Below are 18,308 nucleotides of genomic sequence, written 5' to 3' on the forward strand. Positions count from 1 at the left end.
GTGCGGAATGGCCTATAATGTTGATTGCTGTCATATTAAATTGTTGCCGAGATGGTCGAGCTAGTACTTTAATGGTGCTTGTTGCCGAAACGTACCGGATCTATATCCGCAAAGGACCATCAACATCAACAACAACAACAATCACAGTCTGCATCATGATGCAATAAGGTCAGACAGATGAAGTCAGTAACAAAAGTTTGATGGTCTCCATATTTCGATCATGAATTTTGCTACTTTTTTACTACCTCAGTACTGGGTGGAAAAAAGCCAAACTCGATATATATATCTCCCCATTAGAAAGGGGACATGAAAGAAAAGAGAGGAGAAAACAGAAGAAACGGTAAGAAAAGGTGGAGGAAGCTGGAAGGAGGTCGGAAAAGTAAAGAGAACAAGAAGGACATGGAGAGTGAAGGTAAAAGTAAGAATAAGGCTAATGGTTTGAGACAAAGTAGTAAAAGAGGTTAACAGGATGATTAAGAATAAGGATAAGATTAAGAGTAATAGTGGCGTTATACATACGGATAAGAGCAAGAGCGGGAAAATAAAGAGGAAAATGGGGACAATTTGCGCAATAATGAATGGGCCGATTAAGGTAAACGAGATAATGCATAGGGGAGTGGAAATAACAGAGGAAAAGGGTTAGCAGAGGAAAGACAGGTGGATAGATGCAGAAATTTAGAACAATGTCTGTCAGGTTTGATCATAAGACTGCAATTTTTAATGTTGGTCTAAACGTTGCCAGGGTTAGTCAGAGTTGCTTAAAAATGGTTCTGAAAGGCCAAAGTTTTTTTTAGGTAAATCTATAAACTCAGATTTGTTGAAACATCATTGCTGTGAAACCTCCGCCGCTTTATATTTTTACACCAGCCACCTCTTTCTGCTCAATGAGCCTACCTCAACGCTTGGTTTACCGTATACCGTCAACCCCGAGTTTTCGCCTTACAAGCCTCGCAGGTACTCATCCGCAACTTCATGGTGTTGGTCAATATCGTTAATCATTCCTTAGTTTTGGACAATGGGATACTCTGAAGATCCAGCCACTCACTTCCGTTGACTATAGCGTTGCCACTTCCTCTCAGGAAAAGGAAATGAACCCTCCCACAAAAGGAAATACAGATCACAGGCGTTACTTAATATTTCAGAAACGCATTAATGTAGTATTTTTTATGATACTGCAAAAATCAATGCTGAATATAAAAATAAAATAGATTTATGAGTGCGAATATTGTCAAATACGACTCTATTTTGTAATATTGACTTCACCTGTCTGGTTTATTGCATAATGAGTTTGCACATAAAAATTTATAGATTTTCATATTATTAAATCCCAAAAAGGATTATACAATTTCAATAATTTAAAGCCAGCCATTTATATTCACATGTCTACAGATACATTATAAGAATTTATAAAAAAAAAAGGCAATAGAGGTATTCACGTAGGCGAGCCTATAACTTGATAATCAGGCTGTCGTAAATACCCCCACCGGCGGCCACCGTGGTTTGATGGTAGCGTGCTCCGCCTACCACACCGTATGCCCTGGGTTCACACCCCGGGCAAAGCAACATAAAAATTTTAGAAATAAGGTTTTTCAATTAGAAGAAAGTGTTTCCAAGCGGGGTCGCCCCTCGGCAGTGTTTGGCAAGCGCTCCGAGTGTATTTCTGCCATGAAAAGCTCTCAGTGAAAACTCATCTGCCTTGCAGATGCCCTTCGGACTCGGCATAAAACATGTAGGTCCCTTCCGGCCAATTTGTAGGGAAAGTCAAGAGGAGCACGACACAAATTGGAAGAGAAGCTCGGCCTTAGATCTCTTCGGAGGTTATCGCGCCTTACATTTATTTTTTATATACCCCCAATTGTCCACTATGTTATTTCCATTTGAAAATAGTATCCAACCAAGGCCGTTAAACAAAAAGTACTTTAAAATGTAGCTTGGTTTATTTTATATGTACAATGAATGGGATTAATTGTCCCACGCGTTAAAGCAAAAACACCGGAAGTAAGTATGCGTCGATGAATGCATTGTGATATGTTAGTATGTTTGAGAGAATGTACGAAGTTGATTTAATAGCGTTTTCTTTTCTCGAAAAGATGTTACCCTCACGTCGCATTCTAAAATTCAAACTTTTGTTCTAAGCCACCTAGCGCTCTACAAAATGACTGGGCTTGCAGGTAATGATATCCCTTTTCTTATTCATTGGAAAATATTCCGTGAAAGGGACACATACACTTACGAAAGAGCTGAGAAGAACCAACAGGGTAACATTATTTTCAGAAAAGAAAACGCCATAAGTATGTACATACATATGTGTCCACGAAGGTATATTAAATTAGAGTTGCTGATATTAAAAAATGTGCGGCATAACTAAAAATCTAGGTAGCTAAGTAATATTTTAAATGAAATTATTTAGATGACACAATTAATTCGTGTTAACACTGAAACACAGTCAGATGCATTTGTATGTATGTATGTAAATTAGCGTGCATTTAATCACAAGATATAAACAATAAAACAAAAAACCAAAGCTAAGGCATGAAATTGACTTACTGCGAAAAACAACGTTGAAATCTAAAATTAAAGTTTATAACAGTCAATTACCCACCATTTACATATCTTATTTTATACCTGTATTTGTATGTGCACATTAGGGTGTCCCTTATAAAAATAAACAAACGTTTGGTTTGCTCTCATACATACTGCCATTTAAAAACGTACAACTCTTGATAATAATTTTGACAATTTCCTTTGTTTCATTTAATCTTTTATCAAATTCTAATGGAAATTTTCATACATAAATTATCAAATATAAAGCAAAAAAATATCGCTGTAACCTCGACTTCATCGATAGTTTCAAACTATTAACTTTGTCGAGAGTTTTGGCCGATACCGATTTTAAAAAGGTTATGAGTACTGAGCTCAGCAACATCAAAAATTTAGAAACAAGTATTTTCAACTAGAAAAAAGCTTTCTAAGCGGGGTCGCTGCTCGACAGTGATTTGGCAAACACTCCGAATGTATTTCTGCCACGAAAAGTTTCTCAGTGAAAATTCACTGCCTTGCAACGGTCTTTTGGAGTCGGCATAAAACATGCAGGCCCTGTCCCGCCAATTTCTAGGGAAAATAAAAAAGGGGCACGACGCAAATTGGAAGAGAAGCTCGGCCTAAATCTCCTCGGAGGTAAATCGGCACCAAGTACTTTTTTTTCAAGTATGCAGCTTTTATTCCTCGAAAGACCTGCGCCGTCGGCTAAGCCTTGCATCTGATATAGGAATATTCCACGGTTTTCAATTTTTTTACCAATTTCAAGTTATTTTAATACATCATTGCAGTCTATCAAAAGATAGAGCTATTAAGTGGCATGAAGTTCATATACTTACGTATCTACGTATGTATGTATGTATATTTAAAATAATTTTGTTTGAGTAACGGTCAGATGAGTCCATAATTCGAGTTTGTTTTTAATAGGTATAGACTTTATTTATTTTCTCAGCATTATATAATATAATACACTTCATGTTTACTTTAGTAAATACTATATACATAATATGTACATATGTATATGTATATAAATATTCATAGCATGATATTGTTAAACAAATTCGACTAGTTTTTTTTTGATTGATGATTTTTTTGTTTCTTTTAAATTACATATTTAAAATAGTATTTTTTCATCCCACAGCAAGTTAGTTTATTAATACGTATGTGTGTCTGCATATATATTAGGTTGGGTCGATTTTTGCCCGGTATTTAGTATAGCCAGGAATCGACCCATCAAATTTGTTAATCCAAAATCAGTTATATAATCAAAACAAACATTTTTTTTGAATATTAATTTTAGCATTTAAATGTGTCAACCAACTGAAATGGCGGAAAAATATTCGTTTATTTAGCATTTTGTTTTGTGCTCGTTCGTGATTGTTTGGGCTTTTTATTACCCAACATTGATTTTATGCAGGACAGTTTTTTTTTTGAACAGTTCATGCCGCGACCATGGCTCAACTGGGTGGCTCTCTCTCATCAGCTGATTTTATTTTATTTTTTTTTTCATTTCGCTGGAGTAGGGAGTGTCAAAAGGAGATGGCAAACTTAAAACGAAACCAACAAATTGACAACATTTTCGTACAACACGCAAAAACTGTTAAGTTTTATGTTTGTATTCCATTCCATTCGCCTAACACCAACACACAGATTTTGACAGTCTGAACAAAGTTATGTTGTTGTTGTAGAGACGAGCCAACCATAAAGTTGAGCCATGAAGCGACATACATACGTGTTTTGTGTAATGTAATTGGTGTGTTTAAAATCTAGCTGCGCAGCAATTCTGCACTTATATATGTTTTCGGCTTTAGTTTTAATTTCGATTTTAAAACCAATTTAAAAAATATATTTTGAGCAAACATTTTTCTTAAATATAAAATCTGTTTCAAGGACAAAGAAAAGACCCTTAGTCCCATTTGCAGAACGGTCTTATGTCAGAGTTAGCTTCTGATGCAGGGTTAAACTCATACATTTTTAAATTAACTCAGAGTTGAAAAGTTCTTTTAATGTTCTTTTAAACTGAAGTTTAGAATCAATAGAAAGTACCAAAAAAGAAAATCATCGTTTATAGGAGACCTTCAGTTCTTCAAACGGCTGCTAGTTATGGTATGTGAATATAAAACCAAAAGTCCTTGTACATGGATTTATAGAAATAATGCTACATTTGCATCAAAAATTTCTGTTTACATACATTCTCGAAGTCGTCGTTACTGTATGAGATAGGGTTTAGAATTACGAGCGAAAGGTATTTGCCATACAAAAAAATTCGCTAAAAATTTATTTCGGGTAACTGCGGTTTCGTTTTACCTAGGGGTGTTAACTTTGCCGCCTGTTAGCTTTAACAGTTTTGCCATTTTGTTTACTTTCTTTGTTGATGATTTACGAAGGAACATTAGTGTTATCTATTGCAAACATAATTCGTTCAGATATGTATGTGTGTTTCTTTTGAGTGAAGATGACATTTCGCATCAGCTGATCAATGATAATAATAATAAAATGTTGACTTCGCGAAGGGTCCTCAGATATAGAATGTACTATTTGGGTACAGATCAGGTGTTAACTTTGCTACCCTAGTTATTTTTGGATGATGGCACAATTCATGCAAAGGGGCTATATGTTCATATTTTTTTTAACATCTTATTTCAATGGAACTTTGTGACTGGAACTTTCTTGATAGTTGTAGTTCAATTCTTTCGGGCTTTGGGGAACAGTATGTCCAGCCAGAGGTTTTTGGCGCGTAGTGAAAAATTCGCTTCAAGATTTCGTAAGTAGTATTAGTTATCTTCCTCACTATTTTCCTTCGTTGGTAACCGTTCTAGCAAAATTTGAAATATTCCTTAACTAATTTCTACGCTACATTAGGAAAGCTTATTCTGTATGAGAGCTACGTATGTATGTATATATATTTAATTATTATTTATTAGTATCGATTTATTAGCCGATATCGCGCCACCGATTTTTCGATAGGATTTGGGCTCAGGAAAAAAAGTTCCACTACGCATATCAAAAAAAAAAATAAAATTTTCGAGCATGCGAAATTTGATTTTTTTGACTTTTTTTCGACTTTAATTTTTAAGGTTTTTTTCATGACCTACTAAAAAATTTTCATTTGTTTGTAAAATTTTCATTCATTGTAAAATTTCAATGTAATGATAACAGTTTTTTGAAAAAAAAAAAACTTATCGACAACGTTTTTAGCGGACATTTTTGGGTCAGAGAGGGTATACATATGAAAATTTTTTGAGTAGGTCATGAAAAAAAACTTAAAAATCAAAGTCGAAAAAAAGTAAAAAAATTAAATTTCGCAGGCTCGAAAATTATTTTTTTGGGTATGCGTAGTGGAACTTTTTTTCCTGAGCCCAAATCCTATCGAAAAATCGATGACGCGATATCGGTTAACTTTTGTCCATACAAATCGTCCAAACCTAATGCATATATTACCCAAGGAATTTCATTTTCAGACAAAATATTTATTATGTTCCACCAGAAAATCGTGCTCTTCGTAGAAAAATAGTACTTTCGACTGATATTATCAAAACAGTTCTGTTGAACGCACCAAAACATATTCCACACACTTTTTGTTGTAAAAGGAAAAATAAATCGCCTTGAAGTAAAACACCTTAATATATGTAAATATGTGAATATGTATGTAAAGAGGTATAAATGTAAATGTAAGTACAAAATATGAAAGTAGCTATGCAAATGAAATAAATGTCACCAAATTCCACCCGAAAGAGCCCATGCACCAATCTAACTGAATCTTATTTATGTATTTTCGAATGAAAGTTTTTGCTTGAAGATTATCCGCATCAACATTAATTCGTTAAAAAAATCTCCCAAAATTAAATTTGTATGTATGAGTATTAAGTACATATGTAAGTATGATGAATATTGGTGTCAGAAGTATAAAAAAAAATAATAATAAGAAAATAAAAACAACTTACAAATGCTTGGATAATTCAAATTTAAGCCACAATCTTTGTTTATCTGATTTATGAGATGTCCATTATTTCTTGGTATTTTTCTACCAGGATAATCTAAGGATGAAACTGAATTCAGAAACAAATTAAATAAATCCCATTACAGTAGATAGACATATAATCAATAAAATTTGCTCAACATATCGTCGAAAGGCTCAACTCGGAATTTGAGTTTTTTTACGTCTTTGTGTTGACATTCAAAGGACAATATTTCAAATTCGAGCCATAACCAACAATTTGCTTCAAGTGGAAAAAATAATTATTTTTTTCTTATTTCTTATTGAAAAAAAAGCTTTAAAAAGATTGATTAGTTCAATATTGAAGAAAAGTGGTGGAAATGTTCTTATTGTAGGATACATTAACTATGAAAAGCAAACATTTATAAATTTTTTAAAATTTTGGAAAACTACTAGAATCATCTTAAATTTTCCTTTTTTTGTGGAAAATCGGACATTTTGCTGCTTACATCAATTCGGCGTTTATGGCTCTTGTTTCTTATCTGAAAAATTTCTTTATGTAAATTCCTCAAAATCGCTCAAATCGCTTAGTAATTGGAGTAATATTTGCATTGTGGATAAGACAAGCGTGATAACTTCTGCATAGACGTCAAAGTACAAATAGAACCGATCACCTGATTTTTAATTGGCTATCGTGGGTCTCATTCTGTATCTCTTTCTATCACTCACTGAAGATAGCCCGGCCCTATGCGCAGCCATATTGAACATGCTGTCAAAACGCTAAAAAGTAGCCATCTTGAACATCCTGTCAGGCAGTTGATAGATAAGATATCACACTTGTTTTATCCACGATGAATATTAGTTGCGAATACAATAAAGCTTGAAAATTTCAAGCCCTAAAATGACTAGATCGCTTCGTTTTCTCGTTTGTTAGTTTTAATTAATCAGTGAACATTCTGTTCGCTTCGTTCAGTCGTCGGCCGATTTCGTCCGCTGTCAGTATTGGTCTATCGTCCATTCCTCCGTAAATCTTCAAATCGATCTCTGAATCGTTTGTTGTTATCAGACGATCTGCTGGCATCGTAGTGTATAGAGCGAAATGTTCGGCTTCTTGCAAATCGACTTCTGGATCTAGAATAACTCCAAATTCGCCTTCGCATAAATTTCGAATGCTCTGTCGATCGGCAATGGCCACTAATTCCATATTACCATCACAAACTGGTATTTCAGCTAATTGAAGTGCGCTAAGCGTTCTACGGTCTAAATATTGCCCAAAAGTAAAGGTTTGGCCTTCGTGCGTTGGTAAAGTTTTTGCATTTTCGCCTTTGAGCGGTATATGGATTATGTCATCACTCAAGTATGCTGGCCGCTTGCCAGAAACGCTACTAACACTACGACCAACCGGCTTACCATTATTATAGCTCTCACTTTGCTCGGACGTATTACTTCGTTGAGCTAAAGAATCGCACTTGGGTTGTAGAGATTTGATTGAGCGAAAAGAGGCACGATTGGGATCACTTTTCGAAAAATGTCCAATACTCGGCTCTCGACTACCACTGGGTGATGGTATTTTCGTCGCTGCACAGTTGGACTTGGACTTTGTGGTTTTGTTGTCAGAATTTGTATCACTTTTACTTCTGCGACGTGTGAAGAAACGAGAAAAGAAGCCTGACCGTTTCTTTGGCGATGAAGTGGGCGTAGGTTGTCGTTTGGTAGGACTTCGTTCCGGTGTACGCATTATAAAGATTTGCGATGGTGGACGTGAGGAAATGCTACTAGCTCGTGAATGATCTACGGAACTAAGGGGGGGTGGTGTATTAGATAATAATTCTGGAGAAGTCACGCGTTTGGGAGGAAGGGGTGGTACTCTTTGTTCCGGGCCGGGGGAGGGTGTGCGCGGTGGTAAGGGTAGGGGTGGTAAAAATGGCGAGGGTGGTGATTGTGCAACATTTACACAGATTTTCGGTGCGGGAGGGTTCTTCAATACCACTAAGCCATCCTCTTCAGATACTTGCTTCTGAGCGACAGGTAGGAACATTGAACTTCTGAAAGCAATCTGTAAACTGCTGTAAGTTGAAGTATCATCAAAACTCTCATCTACCTCCATTGAGGGTTGTTGACTGGCACTAGAGTTTTTAGGGTTGACTTTTATTGCTTCCACCATAGTGCAAAGAGATTTATTTTCACCGATAGGTGAGCCACTTAATGATAAATTATTTATAATGGGATTATCAAATGTGCCCCGTCGAGATTGCAATTCGCCATCTATGTCTTCAAGTTCGGCTAAAGGTTCCATGTAGTCAGTTATAGTCTTACCCTCATCAGTAGCGGTCGATATTGTCGTATGGTTGGTTGACATACTGGTTACGTTCGTGCACACCGTTGTTGGACTCAGCGATGTTTCGTGACCATTTGCCACAGTCAAACTGTCCGTTCGTTCAAATTCGTTACAATGCATCCATTCATTGATCTTATCCACCGCTGTTAATGGATGCGATCCAATCAATGATGTATGCCTAAATATATTATCAATTGGCGTTGATGTCTGTGTATCAGTATCCGCTGGTGGGTATGCAATATGCGGCACTTCTAATTCGATATCAATGCCATTGGCACAATCGAATTCCAAATCAGCATCATCAGTGATACTCTCTCTATTACGAAGCGCCACACTTTCTGTTTCATTATGTGTATCTAAACTTGGTTGCTTGCTAATTGTGCTCTCTGTGCGTTCGGTCGATAAAGTGCCATTGTCATCAAAATCAAACTCCACATCAGTTTGTGGATACGTCTCGCTATCCATAGATAGGACATGTTGGAATATATCGACATCTCGTCTTCGTTTAAGTTTACTATGCATACTAGCAAAGGATAGCATACCTTTCTGACGAAATTCGAATGGCAAAGGAGGTTCACTTCTTTTTTTTGTACTCTCGAGTTCCAACTCTATATATGTCTGTAAAAAAATAAAACAAAAATGTATATCTGGAAACATCAAATTGTGCACTAGAACTCACTTTGGCAGTTTTTGGTAAATCAGCCTGAGGATATCGCGGTGTACGAAATGTAATCGCTGTCTGTTTATGAACATCGGTCAGTTTGAAGTCAGCGTACGCATGCCACACTTCAGTGCCATTATCGATTGCCTTAAAGCGAATTTTCACATCGTTTTTATCGACTTTCGAACAAAGCAAAATTAATTCATCACCTCCATCGGGCGAGGCAGCGCAGCTACAAAGTCGACTTATATATAATTGACTTTTCGCTTTACGATCATGTATTGGCTCGGATACTACTGGATCTAGTGGCTCCCAACCTTGGGTAGTCTTTAGAAAGCCTTGAAAGCATAATCGTAGGGAATTCAATGCAAATGAGTTGGGATCGTTAGCATGATCAAATCCAGCTAAGTAGGAAATTAAAAAATAATATAAATATTAACTTCAAAGCAATCAATCACAAAAATTTTATAAATCTTACTCTTGAAGGGATCGACTTTTTTCTTTTTCCGCTCTTCCAATGATTTCGAAATTTCCTTCCTTCGCACACATTGGATGCCAACTTGGCTAAGTGTTGCTACCAAAGGTAAGCCTGGGCCAACGCTAATAGTGCATACGCCACTTTTACAATTCGGTCCTACCAGCTGATGAGGATGTGGACGATATGGAGGTTCGATTGTGACACAGGACGCGAGTATTAAAGCTTCACCAGTATGGTCAACAATTTCGACACTAACACTTGTTTTCGCTTCTTGGCTGTTATTTCTTCCAGGAATGCTTCCCGCTGTGCGACCCTCGCATTCGTAACGAAATCGCATGGGATTTTCGGTAGGTTGTTCGACAATGCGTAGGTGGGGTTTCGAAGCGGTGATTGTGTCATCCAATTCCGGTGCTATGATTTCGACTGTGAAAGGCAACATACAGAAATTTTCAATTAGTATTAGCTGTAATCGATTGAAAAACATGGTATTTTATTATATTCAAATAAAATAAACTTACTCAGGTCGCTTAGCTCATGCTGGTCTGTCTGCATGTCCCCACATCGGATGTTATCTGAAATGAAAGTATTTCGAAAAGGTTATTCCTTGTTTCACCAGACTTTGAAAAAAAAGACTACATATGTATGTGGAAATTACTGCAGAGCAGAAAAATGATATAGGAAAAATTCCGAAATCCTCTAATAAAAACCTTGAAGCTTGTCTCGCGATTTCTTTCTTCCGTATGGTGAACGACCCAGTCCAACCTAGTAAAACTATGCCGACCTCTTCTTTTAAAATAATTTTATAAAAATAAAATGTTCATTTTGTATTGTAACACGATTTGAGAATTTATAATTGCAGCGAACAAAAAAACCGGTATAGAAAATTTGAAATGAAAATCGCGCCAAAACCAAATTTTAATTTAAGTCCTGTTTTTAAAGCATCAATTTCCTAAACAGAAAAAACGACTTTTTAATAGCAATTAAAATTTTTCAAAATGTATCAAACAAAATGAAAATTTGAAATTAAAAGTAAGAAAGGAATGCAATCAAAAATTGTATAATCGTATTGTAGGAGAAAATTAATATTTGGGAGTAAAACTTTCGTGATTTTATATTCCCAAATTTAGCTTGTGGCGTCGTTAAGTATACAAAAAAATGAAGACTGGGTCGGTTCAAATGGCAAAAGATTAACGACGCAGAAATGATTCCTTCAGAATATTTAACGTTCTTAAAGAGGAACCCAGTTTATGCGTTTGTTTACTTATAAAGTATTAAACCGGAAGTGAAAAGTTATGGCGATTTCCATCAACGTGATTACTTTCGGTCCACCCGCTACTTTTGAAATATAAAAGCAAATTTTACGGACCTTTAATGCATTTTTTAAGTATTTATTTAGATTTTAAAGGCATTTTATATATAAGCGCCTAAAATCAGTATTTTTTGCATATTTTGCCATAATAATTTTCACTGAACGATGGATCAATAAAGATGGGGTTGCACCGGGTATTTTCCATTTTTATGGGTAAATACCAGGAAAATACCCGGAATGTTCTTTTTTCGTATATATGTATAGGGGTAATATTGCTAATAGAAAATGCTCGCAATGTGTTTTGAATTCGAATTTTTGTGATTGTAGCAGCATAAGTGTGTCAAGAAAAAATTTAAACTTAGGTACATTCGATTATTGAATACAAAAACAAAAACATTTAAACAGCAATATATCGGCACTCTGATGTTTTGGAATGTACCTAGCCTTTGGAAGTAATATAGGAGTCATGATGCAATTATAATCTGATGCAATTCTAATCTCCCACTCTGAAACTCAATTTGCCTCTTTGCAAAACTACTTTTTTATTCAGAAGAAATTGTCCTAAAAACTACACAAATCAATTTTTCTGAAAAACTATCATTGTTCGCAGATTTTGGGATATGCTCGGTTGCCCGGATATTTGGATCCCCCCACTTGAGTACCCGGGTATCTCAGTACTCAAGTAAAATGATCAGCCCTGCCTCTCGCCAGGCGTATTGCAAACTACAGCAGGCCACTGGTATTTCCATCTTCAGCGCAACGGCATCTAATCTCCTTCCCTCACCGCGTCAACTTTATGTTTATGGAGTTTGGTCTTCATTAAGCTGCCACATACCTTCACTGTTTATTCTTCTTGTAATTCATTTTGCCTTTCGGAACACAAACTAAGCGAAATATCTCAGGTTTGCCATACTACAACAGAATTCACGAACATTAGGTTCACAAAGGCTTTGAAGAAACGATAGTAATCTATCTTTAAGTGGCATCCCTGCATGTTTTATGCAAACTTCGAACAGTAGAAACTTTTAATAGCAGAACCAGAAGTATATTAGGAGAGCCTGACATAAACGTACTTTAATATAAGAATGATTTTCATGAAAAGTGTAAAAAACGTACCTAGGCTTTGATACAAAAAAGTACTTTATTTAATAATATTTCACAAAGCGGCCTCTTCTATTCTTCCTCTTTATCTCATCATTCGTATTGTATGGGAGTTTTCAAAATAAGCTGTCACTACATAGACCACCTTGTCGTTATTACATCATGTATAGGAGTATTACATATATGCTTTTTTGTATTTTTTTTTTGGATATTTAAAAATTATTTGAATTGAAGCTGCTTGCAATTAAATTTATACATCTTTTGAAATTAAAAAAAATTCGTTTTGATTTTAAACAAACAACCCAGCAAACACTCGGAGTCAACAATCAGTCTGAAAGGAGTCAAAAATTTGGATCGTTTGCACTCGTTATGTCTTTAACATAAGTCCTATACAGGCATCCTTCCAATATTATTTATGAGCCTTATTGGTATCATATAGTGCTAATTTGGAGTTCTTTAACGACACTACTTCGGGCTTTTAGGAAGAATTTTTGACACATATCCCAAGCGGAGAACACAGGGCAGAAAATTGTTGTGATAAAACTCCCATGAGAATAAGATAAGAAATGAAATTAGTATTAGTTGAATTAAATTTTTATTTAGAATAAATTGTCGCAGAAAAATGTCTGACTTTTTATTCCTGAGCTGCCTAGTTTACTAATTTTAATATTTTTCGTTTCTTCATAATTTCATCAAAATGGAGTCATAAGAGACCGTTAGGTCATAGCATTTTTGAGGCTGATATTTTTCACATATTTCGGATCCATATTGAAATCCAGAACTGTAAGCGATTGTTGTTATTGTTGGTGTTGTAGCAGGCAGTACTTCGCCCCATCCAATAGGTGCGACCGATTACAAATTTTCATCAATGTCCTCTACTGCAAGCGCTTCGAGAATGTTAATTGGGTACAGATACATATTACGAGAACATGTGACACAGTCCCACGGAATATGCTTTTCTAAAAGTTAGCCCAGCTCGGCCTCTCCAGGCACATTATAGAGATTTTGCGCTCCATTTATGAAGAAGCAGCCAGTCAAGTATGGATGGATGGAGTGCTTTCAGATCCGTTTACTGTTAACCACGGTGTACGGCAAGGTTGTTTGCTGAATCCAACTCTGTTCTCATTATACATCAACCATTTAACGGGCAGTCTCTCCGGCGGTGTAAAGGTTGCTGACACAACAGTAAAAGTACTTATGTACGCCGACGGTATCGTGCTTTTAGCAGACTCTGCCACTGTCTTACAGAAAATGATAAATGAGCTTTACGTGTATAGTACGCAGTGGGGTTTGAGAGTTAACCTAGCCAAATATAAAATATTAGTGTTCACGGAATGTAGCAGGTGTCCTTCTTTTCGATGGTAGCGGGGTTATTGAGACTATAAATGACTACCAGTATCTGGGAGTTCTCTTGAATTACAAACTATCCTTTACAAAGCACCTCCAGGCAAAACTAGCTGAGGTTAAAATAGCGATAAATACTACCTGGTCAAAATACATAAATAACCCTCGCATTTGTACCTCAAAGGCAGCATATAGGTCCATTATTTTTTATGGTGCGCAAGTCTGGGGTGTTGATAAGTTTGAATGCGTAGAGAAACTTCTACGCTTCTTTTTAAAAAAAGTAAATTTTTTTACCAGCTAATACACCAAACTATATGTTACACCTTGAATCAGGTTTAGCGTCGCTATTCAGTCACACCTTACGCATTCACATGCTTTATATTGCGCGCTGTTTAAGTTTGCCAGCAAATAGACTGCCCCGAGTTGTAGCAGAGAAGACAGTGAGAAAAGCGTCGTACTGGGTCAAAAAATGGAGAAACGTTTATGAAAGTGTCGACATGGTGCCTCTGTTTGACTTTTCTTCCGCATCGCTTAATATGAGCATACCAATTTTACTAGAAAAATTCATTCAAAAAGAGTTTGCAGCCTATGCCGATAGTTATTTTCAGCCGTCACATGATCTTTACTCCGACTTGCTCCCTATGTACTCTACCTATTTTAGCGATGAGTATTCTGCGTGCGCCATAAGTCTGATTTTCCGAGCAAGGGGTGGCTTGCTAAATCTTAATGCTCGTTAGTTTTAAAAATGTTTTTTTTCCAAAAACTGTTCTATGTGCAATTTATGTGTAGCTGAGGACACCTATCACTTCATTGGGATATGTCCTATATATAAAGACATACGATTTAATTGTTTTGGTGAGAAAGTTTTAGATCAGCAGAAGGTGTTAAATATCCTTAAGGGTTATAACTATAATTCACTCTGCGTTTATATAAGAAATTGCCTTAAGTATAGAGAACTTATTGTCAACGATTTTTCCTAAATGAGTTGTTTAGTTATAAGTGATATTAAGACACACAACATTTATTGTTTTTGTCTGGAATCTTTATTTATTTTTATTTTTATATATTTATAGTTTAATTCATTTTGATTTACTTTTAGAATTACTAGTTGAAAGAAAATAAATAAATCACTACTACTACTACTATTTACGCAAACAAATCTACCCCTCAAACATGCTCACGACGCTCATAATTTAAGAATCCGAAACTAGTCCAAAATAAGTGGGCAATGTAGGAATCAGAAAAGCGTCGAAACGCGTAGGAACGCTCCAATTTAGATATTTTTCTGACTCTTTTTTGGCTTAAAATTGTTGGTGGGTTACCTACACCTACTTTGGGCAACGGTATGCATAATCGGGTAAAGATTTATTAAAAACGCTGGATTACAGATTAAAACTGATTCAACCGATAGCGCAATGGATAATTACCCACCAATACATTACAAATCGGGTACATTTTGTATTGGATTTGTGTGTTTGTTTCCCATATTTTCCAAAATATTATTTTTACCCTTCTTTTCGGTAAATATTTGGGTATTTGGGTACCCATATATAACCAATTTATCGGGTATTTACCCCTTTCCCATCTCTATTGATCAACTCTTTAAGACCTCAATGACCATGCCAACGAGTGTGAGGGCGTATGAGTAACAAATTCACATTTAACGAAAGAGAAATCAAAGTACATAAGTTTAAAGGTAAGTTCACACCTTTGCCGCACTGCACTACACTACAAAATATTTAGGATTGTTTTCGGAATAATTTCGGGTTCACTTCGGAATTCCTGCGAGATTGTTTTCGGGGCTATTTCAGGATGATTTCGGGTCTCTTTCAGACATCCAGTCCTACAGGGGAACAGCACGGTTAATATCTAGGGCGATTTTTTGTCCAATGTTTCTAAAACGTTTCTCGTACAATTCGTTGTAAGTGCTATGTTAAAGAAAAATGTATTAAATTATAAATTTATATCGTGCTCAACATACTTAGTGTTAAAAAAAATGCGATACGGCTTCGTTATCTAATTTATTATAAAGACGCAACTTTTTTTCCATTTAGATAAGTAAGCGTTTTGATAATTGGAAATAAATATAGAAGCTAAGAACAAACAAAATTACAGATGAACTAAATTGAACGGTGGAACACATGTCTTTTTTTTCAGAATTTCTTTATATTTTCGAGCAGCCATCCACATATAACCAGTATGTACAATAACACCCTTATTTAAATATTTTTCTTGTGCACGTACACATATTTATGTATGTACAACTATAGAGTAATTATTTATAAAATATGCATTAGCCGAATGTTGATTTTCTTTCCTTCATGGGACCACATGTTTAATACTGTTGTTGTATTGATTATAAATATTTGGACTGAAGCCAGACATTTTGTTTTAATTTGTTTTCAATATTTTATAGGATAGAATATGTACATAAGACTGTATCGAAAATCTGTGAATCTTAAGCGCCGTGATGACTAGTCGCCGCATACTCAAAAAGTGGTTTTCGCCTTCTAACTGCTTTCCAAAAGCTAAAATTTTATGTGCGAAGGTCTTAATGTCAAAGCGAAGTAAAAGTTTCTCAAAAGAATTGGTTATTTGAATTTGTATTGCAAAAATATTGCATGTTTGAGATTTTATGATGAAATTGTTTTTTTTTCGATACGATCCTATTTATGCCATGATTGCAAGATTTAGCATCAATTAGGGACTGTATAAAATTAAATCGGAGAGAATTTGTTTAAACTAAGGCCATTAAATGATATGAAGTAGAGGCATGGCAACAAAAGTAGGTGGGATTTACATTATAGTTCAATCATACCAAATGCGTATACACTTTTAAAGATTTCATACTTCTTCACACCCTTCTCATTGCATCCATTTATTTTAGAATAGGAAACGGTAGGTAAGTCGAAATTATATAATAATAGCAGGCCCGACAGACGTTGTTTAGCACGAACTTTGGTTTATTTGATTACTTTGAAAGAATGTTAGAAAGTTTTTGTAGTTTAGCTTCCTTTTCACTCTTCGCCTCTTTCAATTTCTCTCCCACTCCTCTCCCCTTATTGTTACTTTTAACCTTCTTGCGCCTTTATAAATGGAACTGTTTTTTTAACGTTACTGAAAGAAATAAGGGGTAGTCAATTATAAATACGTTTTATTCTTTAATCGACTGTCGGTCAATCAGAATAGTCATGTTCACGTTGGCATCCACTAACAGACGTACAGTTTATAAAACTGTCAAAACTATTGAATTTCATCATTCATACATACTATAAAGCATATACATACATATATGTATGTATACTGCTGTGTATGTTTTTGTATATCCACCCAAACTAATGAAAAGGATATAAACATTATGGGTATCACCATGCAGGTCTAATATATATAGATTTTTGTATCGAAATAAGTCAGCAATGAATGTTATATCACAGATGGGCACACTGCAGCATATACTTAGTATCATTTATGCGCCACAAATAAGTGTGACTATTTTTTTTAAATGTCTATAAAGTGCAATAAAATATGTATTTATGCATTTATAAAGATTTCCTGCTTTCTGCGCTGATGCCTATGCAATAGAATTTTAGGTTATACAATGCGAGGAGGTTTATCCTTTATCCTTAAAGCCAATCTATATAATGATAGACTCAGTCTACTGTATGTATACAAAAATTGGGTCACACACACACACACACAAACGCATGCACAGTGTAAAAGCACGTGAGTTGTATAATTTTTCATACATATATAGGAGACCCAGATTTAATAACATAAAACATCCATTTATACCCATAAAGTCCTTTCTCTGAATTCACTTCTCGGTGAAGCTGGCATGCCACGGATGGGTGGTCGTCTTACTGCCTCCTGCCATTGTTTGGCCAAAATAAAGCCCAAAAGATTGGGCATAAAGATACATTTTGTGAAATTCATTCAGAAATTGTGCCAGGAGCAGATGGGGATGCTTTTAATTTTGTCAGATCTAAAGAGAGCTAAGTCAAAACTTTCAATTGCATTCTAACAAATTTCCTAACACAATACCAATCGATTTGGGCAAATGATTGAATAATAACTCTACTATTTGCCGATAAAAGATTTGTTTTAACTAAAAATAAGTTTTTTTGCGTTTTCTGAACAATATTTTTTTGGAGTTTTTCGCTTTGTGTACGATTCGTACCTAAGTCTTTCTGCGCATATTACCACTTTGATCTTCATTTATCCCAACATCCTGTTTATGTGAGGAATGCTTGAAATTTAGACAATCATTTGTAGTATGTACAAATGTTAGATAAACACATGCGGAAAGAAGTGCCCAATGAACTTAATTTAAAAAAAATATTACGACTTGCTTGCATTTTTATATGTTCCCTTTAGTTATATAAACAAATTAGCCTAAGCCACTTCTTAACTCAATGTTGTTATTGTTGTTGTTTGTCCTTTGCCGTACTTTTTCATTCTTCATCTCGCACATATTTCATGTCAGTCTTTGTATTGACGAGGTCATGAGCCTGCTTTCTTGCTATTACAAAAATAAATAAATGTAAGGCGCGATAACCTCCGAAGAGATCTAAGGCCGAGCTTCTCTTCCAATTTGCGTCGTGC

General features: G+C 35.4%; 1 protein-coding gene across 9 annotated transcripts in view; it reads right to left on the reverse strand.

Moving 5' to 3' along the window:
• Positions 1-18,308, reverse strand: part of LOC137241417 (dorsal-related immunity factor Dif-like) — an 80,739-nt gene that overhangs the window by 3,109 nt on the left and 59,322 nt on the right. For 8 of the 9 annotated variants that reach the window (XM_067768998.1, XM_067768994.1, XM_067768996.1 and 5 more), the window contains 5 exons: positions 10,471-10,524; positions 9,953-10,375; positions 9,493-9,878; positions 9,356-9,431; positions 6,483-6,587 (listed from right to left, as the gene is read on the reverse strand). In XM_067768998.1, coding sequence (XP_067625099.1) covers positions 6,483-6,587; positions 9,356-9,431; positions 9,493-9,878; positions 9,953-10,375; positions 10,471-10,524 — 1,044 coding nt within the window. Of the gene's footprint in view, positions 1-6,482; positions 6,588-9,355; positions 9,432-9,492; positions 9,879-9,952; positions 10,376-10,470; positions 10,525-15,414; positions 15,553-18,308 lie in introns of those variants that run through there. The other variant, XM_067769001.1, reaches the window with a different exon arrangement.

The sequence above is a fragment of the Eurosta solidaginis genome, chromosome 2, assembly GCF_040869045.1.
Source record: "Eurosta solidaginis isolate ZX-2024a chromosome 2, ASM4086904v1, whole genome shotgun sequence".
NCBI classification, from domain to species: Eukaryota; Metazoa; Arthropoda; class Insecta; order Diptera; family Tephritidae; genus Eurosta; species Eurosta solidaginis.